The 9,945-nt window shown below is 41.8% G+C and overlaps 1 protein-coding gene across 3 annotated transcripts in view; it reads right to left on the reverse strand.

Annotated features, from left to right (window-relative positions):
- Positions 1–9,945, reverse strand: part of LOC111649559 (methylated-DNA--protein-cysteine methyltransferase) — a 20,050-nt gene continuing 10,105 nt past the window's right edge. For all 3 annotated transcript variants that reach the window (XM_023399315.2, XM_023399318.2, XM_023399316.2), the window contains exons 3-5: positions 8,239–8,399; positions 3,680–3,819; positions 1–801 (exon numbers count right to left, since the gene is read on the reverse strand). In XM_023399315.2, coding sequence (XP_023255083.1) covers positions 673–801; positions 3,680–3,819; positions 8,239–8,399 — 430 coding nt within the window. In that variant the 3' untranslated portion in view covers positions 1–672. The remainder of the gene's footprint in view (positions 802–3,679; positions 3,820–8,238; positions 8,400–9,945) is intronic.

Genomic DNA, 9,945 nt, shown 5'->3' on the forward strand with positions numbered 1-9,945 from the left:
TTTGTCATTTTGAGACGTATTTATTTAAACATGTCTAATGTAACATAAGTACAGTATATAATGCATAAGGCATCTCTTCTCTAGGTGGATTATAAGGCGAGAGCAAACAATGAGATCTAAATGAAGACAAAACAAATGCTTCACTACAAAGCTTTGTAGCAGTAAAATTCAGAGCCTTTATCACTGGATGTTGAACAAAGCATTCACTTGGCAGGAAATTAAAAAACCAACGAGAGGTACAAAGACTAATTCTGCTTAGGAAAAAAAAAAACAACAACAACAACAACAATGCAAGAGACATATTTTTAAGGGAATAATAATTCTTTAGAAAAACCATTCCAGCACTATCTGGCAAACGCAACGGAGACCCACGGGAGCATATGTTTGTAATTCCTACTGTTCTCTGTTTAAGTTATTTTTGTACATTCTAATTCTGCAACAACTCTGTATCACATTAACTATGCAGCATCTCTATTCTTAGATTTAAAAAAGGAGTATAAACTGAATATTTACAAGTAGCTCCAGTTGTTCCACAGTGTGTGCCAAGCACGCTAAACTTTATGGCCCTGTTTTGTGTTCTTTTAAAAAAAAAAATCCTGGCCTGTGTGTGTGTGTGTGTGTGTGTGTGTGTGTGTGTGTACTGAGCGAAGGACAGTTGGCCTCTGTCATGCTTTAGCCTTCCCCTCTCTGCCTCTCATGGGTGAGCAGCCATTGTTTGAGATGGTCGCCCTTGCCGCTCATGTACGGCCCGCTCTGTCCACTGCTCGAAATGACTCGGTGGCAGGGAATGAGGAGAGGAACCTGGCACGCACACAGACAGAGGAAATGAACACGTGCAACTTCTGCAAATATTATGCAAGAACATTTTCACATGCAAACAGAGACACTTTAAAATGTTTGCTTCTGCTTTGTCTTCAAATAAACAGTGATTTTATTCTTTCATTAAGATGGTTGCAAAAAGCATATTTTCAGCAGACAAGTTTTGCAAACTTTAAGAATAATAATTCAATGATCTGTTACCAGGGAACTATGATGCCTTAGTACTTAAATAATATTTGAATAAAAGGAGATGTACAGATTGGAGCTTTAAAAATCAAATGTTTTCTTATTCTCCGGTTGACATTAATTGTCACAGCAACACAACAGTTGGAGGTGTTGGTAGCAGATATGTATTATATATGAAAGAATCTCTGATTTAACACATAAACGGTGGGACTTAAAAGTAACCAACATGCAGAAAATATGAATCTGCACTTTTTCTTTTTTTTTTTGCTCTTTTTTTTCATTGCTTTTTATGTGCATGCACCGCATGAAAACAAAGTGCCACACCAGAAGTGTCTGGTTTGATCCTGCACAAATCCACATTCAGGGTGATGGCTCAGTCTTTGGGTATAAATGTTTTTTACTCTTTAATAGTGTAAAGCAAAGAAGCAATCAAAAATTAATGGGCAAAAACACCAGCAGGATGAATATTCAATCGAGAGGGTGTCAACATTAAGATCTGATAACCCTGTGATCATTAAAAAGAGGAAGTCGGTGGAGCGTTTACTCTTGTTGCAGACGACTGCCAGGGGGGTCCCGAGTTCTTTGTAAACTAAATGGCTGGAGAAAGATTAAACAAGCAAGTCTAAAACACTTCGATCATTGTGAATTCAGAACAAGGAGAGAGGCAATGGTTGGAGTGAATCACAGCAATTATTTCTTTTAAATTTTTCTTAATGCTGCCCTTGTTTTGTTCCTGCTGCATTGTGACGATCTCTCTCCAATTGAACCCTGTTATCCTGACTTGATGGCTGCACCTCCAGCCTTTTATATAAAAAGTTGGACATGCAGTGCGTTTCAGTTCAAATCCATCATTAAGCCCGCTCCCATATCAACAGCAATAAAACTTTCCGAGCCCCAGATTAACCTTGCAGACAGAGAAATACTGCTCCAGTATTCAGATCAATACTGTTCCCCGGGTTTGGAGGGAGAGCAGGGTACCCTCAAGGCCTTCGGATCTGCCTCTTCACTTGGGGGGAAAAGAGCACTACACCAGGCTTATCAATACTCAAATCCTGGTGAAGAAGAAGTGCCACAGAGAGGCGAGAATCGATTGAACACACTGAGCTTTTCACAGCTGAAGCCTGAGTGGAGCAGCGCTACTGACAAGTAATTGACACTGACAATCTGACTCTGGATCTGTATCAGGAGCTGAGGGCTCAGGCTCCCAGCCTCCCTGACGAAAGGGAAGAAATGTCTGTAAAACATGAGACTGAGAAGTATTATACAGCCATCCAGAAGCAATGCCACTGGCTAATGTAATGTATAAAGTAGTGCATTGTATTAAACAGAAAAAAATGCTATTTTTTTTATAGTTTATTTGCATCTATCCTGTGTTATAAAATGCTTTCATTATAAATTACTTCCCCACTTTAATCACAAAACAGCATCAGATGAAAAACACAGGACCGAGATGAGGATGCACACAAGATATTTCACAGCACATATGAGGGAGAACATCTCACTGGCTGCATTTCTGTACAAGAAGTGTTCTCTGCCTCACAGAGCACACCGGTGGTGCCCACAGCACTACATGGGCAGAGCTAAACGGGCTTTGATCAAAGGGTTTGATCAAAAGAAGACACACCACTTGCCCTCTAGCCCTCCATTTTGTACACAGTGGATTCATGGGCAAAATGATGCGGGCCAGGTTTCCTACAAGAATCGGAGATTTGCAGCGAACATCTACAGTAAAGACTTGAGAGGATGGGAACAAAAGGTGTGGGCTTAAAATCGTGCTGGAGGTAGAGTTTTACTTCTAAGCGGGAGGTGTTTATTTCGCCATCACGCACTTGAAAACACCTACAGTTTAGATTACATATACTGCATCAGGGAAGACTTTTTGAATTCATTTTACTGGAGAACTCCAGTGGTGCACAAATTTGTCTTTTGTTGGTAGGGCTGTATCACTATTTATGTATTTTCAATGTTATTATTTGATCATTTATGTTTAAGTGTACAGACAGTATAGGTTTCATATCTATTTATTAATTTGTTTCTGTGCCTGTTTATTTACTTATTAATTAATTCACCATTTCATTCATTCATTAACCTTATATGCAATTACAGTATAAAATATTGATGAACAACCTTTAAATCTAGTGCAACTTATGTGTGGTGGTTTTAAATGATGCAAATTACAGGAACATTTTATTACAGTCACAGCTGATGATTATTTTCACAATCGACTTACTGCCGTTTATTTTCTTGATTAAATGTTAAGTCTATAAAATGTCAGAAGATGGTGAAAAATATCCATCATTTTCCACAATGTCTGACTTTTCACAACTAATAGTCCAAAACCAAAAGACATTCTGTTTACATTTGTATAAGAAAAGAGAAAAGCAGCAAATCCTCACATTTCAGAAGCTACATCCAGAGGATGACTGGATTGACTCAAATTATTAATAGAAAATATTGAAGTGATGTCATAGTGTCTCCAGTGCTGCTTATCAAATTCCTTATTTATTACCCATATAAAATGACTAATTAACAGCTGTAGATTTTGTCCACACAACAGATTCAGATGCTCTAATCATTAATAATCAAATAAAACTAAAACACAGTGACTTTTCTCTATTTGACTGAGTAAGGCATGTAAGAGAGAAGCCCGTCAATCAATGTCATCCACACTCACCGGGTTCCTCCTCATGGCCCCTCCCACCGCTCGCACCGCTCTGGGGTTTCCCGCCATCTCAGCGAGGCGTTTGTACGACACCGTCTCTCCAAACTTCACATCCTTCAGAAGTACGTGCAGCACGCGGCTGGTGAACGCGTCTTCGCCACAGAGCAGAGGACAGAGAGGGAGAGCGAGAGACAGCAGGAGAGAGCAGGGAAAGCGAGAGTCCCTCATTTAATCTATCAAACTGAGACAGCTGAGTGACGAGAGCCTAGCACAACGTGGATTCGACTCTTCTGAAATAAACTAGTGTTTTCACTTTAAATCAAAAGTTTGACACGTCACTACATTTTTGATTCACTTAATAGTTTTTCATAATGTCCAACCTTGTCTTTGAGGTCCGGTGCTTCTTTAAAGGTGGTCTGGATCAGTCCCTTTTTTTTTTTCCTTTACAATACTCATTAAACAACCAAATACATTGAAGTCCCTCAATTTGACCTTAGAACTTGTATTAGCATGCTACAGAAGATGATGTGAGAAAATTATTTCTACGGCAGAAAAATCTAGGTTATGCTTTGAAAGGTCACAGCTAAAATTAAAAAAGTTCGCTCCTTCATTTAAAAGGATTAAGAGAGGCCAAAAAGACGGCAAATCTGCTCCAGATTTTTAATAATAATAATTTGAATGTTGCACACCATTTGTGGCAGTGGGATGACTTTGAGGTTAATCAGACCAATTTGTCCTTTTAATTGCTTTCTATTCAGAGTAGATTCATTATATCATCTTCACTTAAATGGCGGAATTCTTCAAATCATCCGCAGCTTAACCGACCACATTAACGGCTTTGATTTCATTAGCACTTTAGCAGTAGCATTATCTTTTTTCTGGATTACCAGGCAGTGACTGAGAGGCATGTTTGTCTAGCTCTGATTGCTAAAGAAAAGGGGAAAAAGTATTGAGAAGCATCTCCAAACCTTGAGACACTGATGCTCTGAGCTTGTGTAGCAAGCGAACAACACTTTCCACTGCACAGAGAACAAGATGAGGAACAATAGTCTCGTTATCAAGAGGGGGTGAAATTCTTCTAGTATATACATGTACTCAGTCATGAAAATTCAATTAGTGATCTCCCATTCTCTCTCATTTATATGGTCTAAGAGAGCACATGACAAGTGATCTATGAGAAATCCCTCTAAATTGGCATTGTGTGAAAACATGTCACACCCCTGTCTCTCTTCTACAGAGTGAACATCCTTTGCTCCCCAGGCTCCCTCGCTACCTTATAGTCACTCTCCGCTACACAAAGCCACGCGAACAAGGCAATTTGCCTAAACTGGGGGGAATAAGTGTAAAACCTAAAGGGGATACATTTGATTGATGCGCACCCATGTGAGTTCTTTGTCTTGAACAAGGCCCGTAGGTACTGTTTAATAATTTTTCAGGTAATAATCACGCTGTCAACGAGATGACGGGCTCTTACGCAGACAGACTTAATGTTATGAGGAGATAAGATACACCCCTGAAATTTCTTTTATGCATTATTCTCCCTCATAAAGCTCGGATTTGGCCACATGATGTGCGTGGTACATATTGATATCGCTTTGTCACCGGTGGGTAGATGACAACTTGCCCAGACTATGGCTATGACAAATCCCTTTTGATGCGAACGTTATTGACAAACAACCAATGTCAGTGTCACGCCAGCAGATGCTGCTGAGCACTTTTGCCTACAAGTAGACCAAGCAACAAGCTACGGCTCTGTTTACACCTTTTACAAATCCTGAGCAGCTGTTTTTTTTTTCCTACCAGAAGCTTTCACATCTTCCAACAGTTCTGGACAAAAACAACTGTCTGTGCTTTTATCTCCTGCTACAAAGGTTAAAGAACTTTGCCCTCATCAGTGTTAGTGACAGAGACTTCATGCGGGTCACCTGGGGTGACCAGCAATGATTTGGAGAGCAGTCCCCTAGCCCCATACTTCATAAAGAGCCTAATATGGTGTGTCTGGGGTCAGGACCCTCTTTAGATCGGGGTGCAGTGATGTCAATTGTTTAAATAAAAGTTGAGAGGACCCACTTACATGTTTACAGACATCCCATAATTATGTCACAGGTCATTACCTACCATGAGGCCAGGTGATAGGGCCACTGCACAGGCAGAGATATTGACCCAGAGTAAAATCGAACAGATTTAGTGATTATGAAGATATTGACATTTATGATTGATTTGCTCATAACTTTGTATTTGAGAGCAATTTGAGAGAAAAAAAACAATAAACTGAATTCCATCAGCTGTTAATAATAGATTTGGAAAGATGACTTCCAGCTGACAGTCACCTCATACATGGTTGTGAGAGTAAAAAGACAATAGTGGAAATGCAGCTACCTCATTATCCTTTGTGTCTAATGGGAGGGAAGACTTTGACTCCCAGTCAAAGTGTCTCTTGAGTCTTGAGGGATCCATACTTTTGAAGGCTGACGGGGTGCTGATGATTCTCTGATTATTCGATATTCTGAAAACGTTCATTTCCCTAATTCCTCTCCACATCACAGGGGCGAGTCCTGGTGAGTGTCTCATCTCGCCCTGCGCTGTGCACAGGGGGAGGTTCAGGCTCCTGCAGGAACACAGTCATTTGGGCTTTGAAGAGCGCCCTTCCCCCCCTTTGCCTGGCCCCCTCCCCGCACACTCCCTGTGCCGCTTACCGAGACTAAGATCCTCTCGTCTGTTACATATGGATGTATAATTAATGAGATAAGAATATGCATCGTTTTAAGAACCCACGATGGTGTCTGTGTTTTTCTGAGGGGGGCGAACGCAAGTGCGTACACACACACACACATACATACACATGTTCATTGAGCACGACACTCGCCATTCCTCTACCCGTCGACCAAACTTGCGTGTGATGTTGCGCAAGACAATCAGTCAGACAGTATAGAAAACTGCACCTCGAGTCTCCTTTCATGTCACCTCTGTTGCTCAGGTATATCGTGACAGCTAATATGAAAAGTGGCTTGTTTTGTCAGAAATGTGTAAATAAACATGGCAACACTTCAAGTGAAGGTCACAACTCAATATTACATGACAAGTGCTGCGAGAGCGCTGTCGCGTTCAGGTTCTCCCACAAGATAACTGAGCAAACAAAAGTTGGTTGTCACAGATTGTAATGACCTGATTAAACTTGTATTTTTTTCCCAGGCAGGCTGCAGCTGCATGACTGGATCGAGTAGGAATTTGTACAGAAAAAAAACAAAAAAACTAATCCTTCATATTTGTGAATCAACAAGCAAAAATAAAGAAAAAAAAAAGAAACCCTCTATTTTCCACCCTCAAAAGACAAATACTCTTGATGCTCACATTTAACATTTTTATACTGGCATGGCCTATGGTTCTGACTACTGAGAGCAATCCAAGCCTAAACCCTGTATTTACTGAGCCACAAAACAACAGGCGAGGGAGAGAGGTGGAACACAGCACAATCACCTATTCAGATCAGGTACTAATGAAGAATTCCATCTATCCTGAAATTTAATTAAAACCCCAAAGACTTCAGATGAGATGCGATTTGAAAGAGCCTGGGGCTGGTACACAAGCACTTGGTGGCGAAGGGAATCACACTGAAAGTTGATATCGTAATTGGTCCTGATGTATTTCTGCATTGCCTTTGCGGGAGCGTGGGACTCATAGCTGTATACAGGGTCTCGATGGAGTACCTGCTCATTGAAAATGCCATCACTCAAGCACTGCAGATCTGCATGAAATTAGAGAGCAACTAAGGCCTGATTGCAGGGGAAGAGAGGCACAATTGTTAAATGCATATATTAGAGTTATTTTTTTTCCTGTGTAGGTGTGCTTCTGACTCTAAATGAGCACTTCTGAAAATCTTTAAGTTAAAATGCAATGAACGTCTCAGCGTGACAAAGAAATAGCCTGTAATTGTTTTGGAAGCGGCCACGAGCGAGAGAAGTTTCTGATTTCAAAAATGAGTTGTCAGGCTGCAACTATTGTTTGTTTCCTTGAAACAAAAAAAAAAAAAACTCCAGGGATAATTAATTCCTCATTTCTTTCCTTACCACCCTCAATCATTCGCTCCACAGTCACAGCAACCAGTTGAAAGGACACTAATTGTCCATTTTTGGGGTGCTTTCATTTTACTCGCCCTAGGTGACTGGTCAAGCCAACAATAAGCTCATTCAAACTTTACCACCATTCACATGTTCTCATTAAAAAAAAAAAAAGCTTCCTGTCTGAAAATGTCAAGAGTGGAATTCGATCAGTTTCAAAGAATGTGCCAAGAATCATGGAAAAGCTTGCCAAGACTAACACGCGTGGTAAGAGCTGCCACAGATTACTGAACCAAGTTACAGCTCTGTGTTCTGTTCTCTCTCCTTCACTCACCCACTCACTCGCTTCTCCTCTGCTCTCGCTCTCTCTCTCCCTCACCCTCTCTCTCTCTCTCAGCCATAAAATACTTCATTATAACACAGTGAGCCAGTGAGTGTAAGTGATGTAACTGACAATTAAGAGTGAAAGCCTGATCCCAGTCATGGCTCTGCAAATATTTATCCATGACAGACCTCCTTGCAGGGCGGGGTGGTGAAAGGCAGGGAGCGGGAGACTCCCAGCGGTCTGCGGCTCACTGAAGTACGCCTGGAGCCATTCAACGCAGCGCTGCAACTCGGGGCTCGTTTCTGCCGGGCTATCGTTGACCACACAGCTCAGGGGGGCCCCGCTGCTCCTGTGAGGGATATAAGGCAGGACGGGGAGGTGAGGTGGGGATCAGAGGAGCAATCATAGTACCCAATTCTTGGTTGAACAGTGCTAAAATATGTCACAGGAGTATAATAACACGCCACGGGTGACACAGATGCAAGATGACATAATTTGCAGAGTGAAACAAAAGTTGTTCATCAAGACGTGCTTAAAATCTAAAGATCTGCGCACGCGTCACTCAGCAGTGACAAATATCAGAGCAGTGAAAGACAGAGAGAAGCTCAAGAAAATAGAGAGACAGTAATCCTGACATTTGTTACAGTAGATATATATTTATATGAGGTGCCGTGTGATAGAGTATGAAAGAAAACATTGTCAGGTCATAAGGAACAGCGCTAACACATTATTTCAAACAACTTCAGCAGAACCAGTTTCTGGAAGGAAAAAAAAAAAAAGGAGAGTTTTCAAAAGTCTTGCAGCTGTTATGAAAAAAAAAAGTTAAGAGCAGAGCGTTAACAACAGTTTCAACTCTGCTTGGGTCTAGTTTATAGTTCATGACAAGAATAAATGGATTTTTTGGCCAGAGCGGTGCTGGCCAGCAAAGCACCGCACTTGGACGTGCATCTTAGCATGAGTAGATGCTTGGAGGAATTTGCCGATGGTTGAGTTGGCATCACTTAACAGCTGAATTTCTCTCCGCTGCTGACCACCCCCCAGGTCAATGCAAGCAGACTGACCCATATTTGACACTTAAAGACCCTACTGGGAAGGTCCTCTCTTAGCATGTGCATTACTGCAAAGTGGACCTCAAGCTGTGTTGTGGATCTAAAGCAGGCCGCCAATTCCATTAACTGGTGTACAGGACTTATAAATAAATAATATCACCATTTAAGTGCCCCTTTTTCAAAATTGGCTTATCCTGTATGGTATTAATAATAGACATTTACTTTGTTAAACACACAGACCGTCTCTCTCCTGCCTGCCGTAACAACACGGCCCTAAAGTGTTTTTACACTTCTGCAGGTCACAGTTTGAGCAACGTTTTATATTGGACATGTGAAGCTGAGGTTTACTGGAGTGTTATGACTGAGCAGGTCAGTTTTCAGAGAACCGCTCTGCCTGCTAGTTTGTGGCTGTGCGATGGAAATCTCCTGGGTGCCGTTTAACAGTGGGTGTAAATACAGTAAAAGGTGTAAATACCCTCATTTCTAAATAAACCACACAGCAGTTTATAGTTGAGTGGTGAAAGATCGGAAACCCACTGGCGGGTCCTGTGCTGAGACCCGCTCAAACAATGGCCATGGCTCATGGCAATCTCTGTCGGCATGGGTGAGTGCCCAGCCAGCCCCTACTTGTCATTGTCTCTCCTTTCTATCCCTCCCCTCCCCTTCCTCCCCAACTCTCCCTCCTCATTTCCCCCCTCTCTATTTCTCTATCCTCTCACTCCAGCTCTTTTGGCTCCCCACCACCTACACCCCGACACACACCCACCATCCCCCCACCCCTCTTTCTCTCAGCAAGGATCTTCAGGCCACTGTTCCTTCTCTACAGCACCCCCCCACCCCCTCCTC

Source organism: Seriola lalandi, unplaced genomic scaffold, assembly GCF_002814215.2.
Source record: "Seriola lalandi dorsalis isolate HSWRI2012SDOR001 ecotype SW California unplaced genomic scaffold, Sedor1 jcf7180002051200, whole genome shotgun sequence".
Classification (NCBI taxonomy): domain Eukaryota; kingdom Metazoa; phylum Chordata; class Actinopteri; order Carangiformes; family Carangidae; genus Seriola; species Seriola lalandi.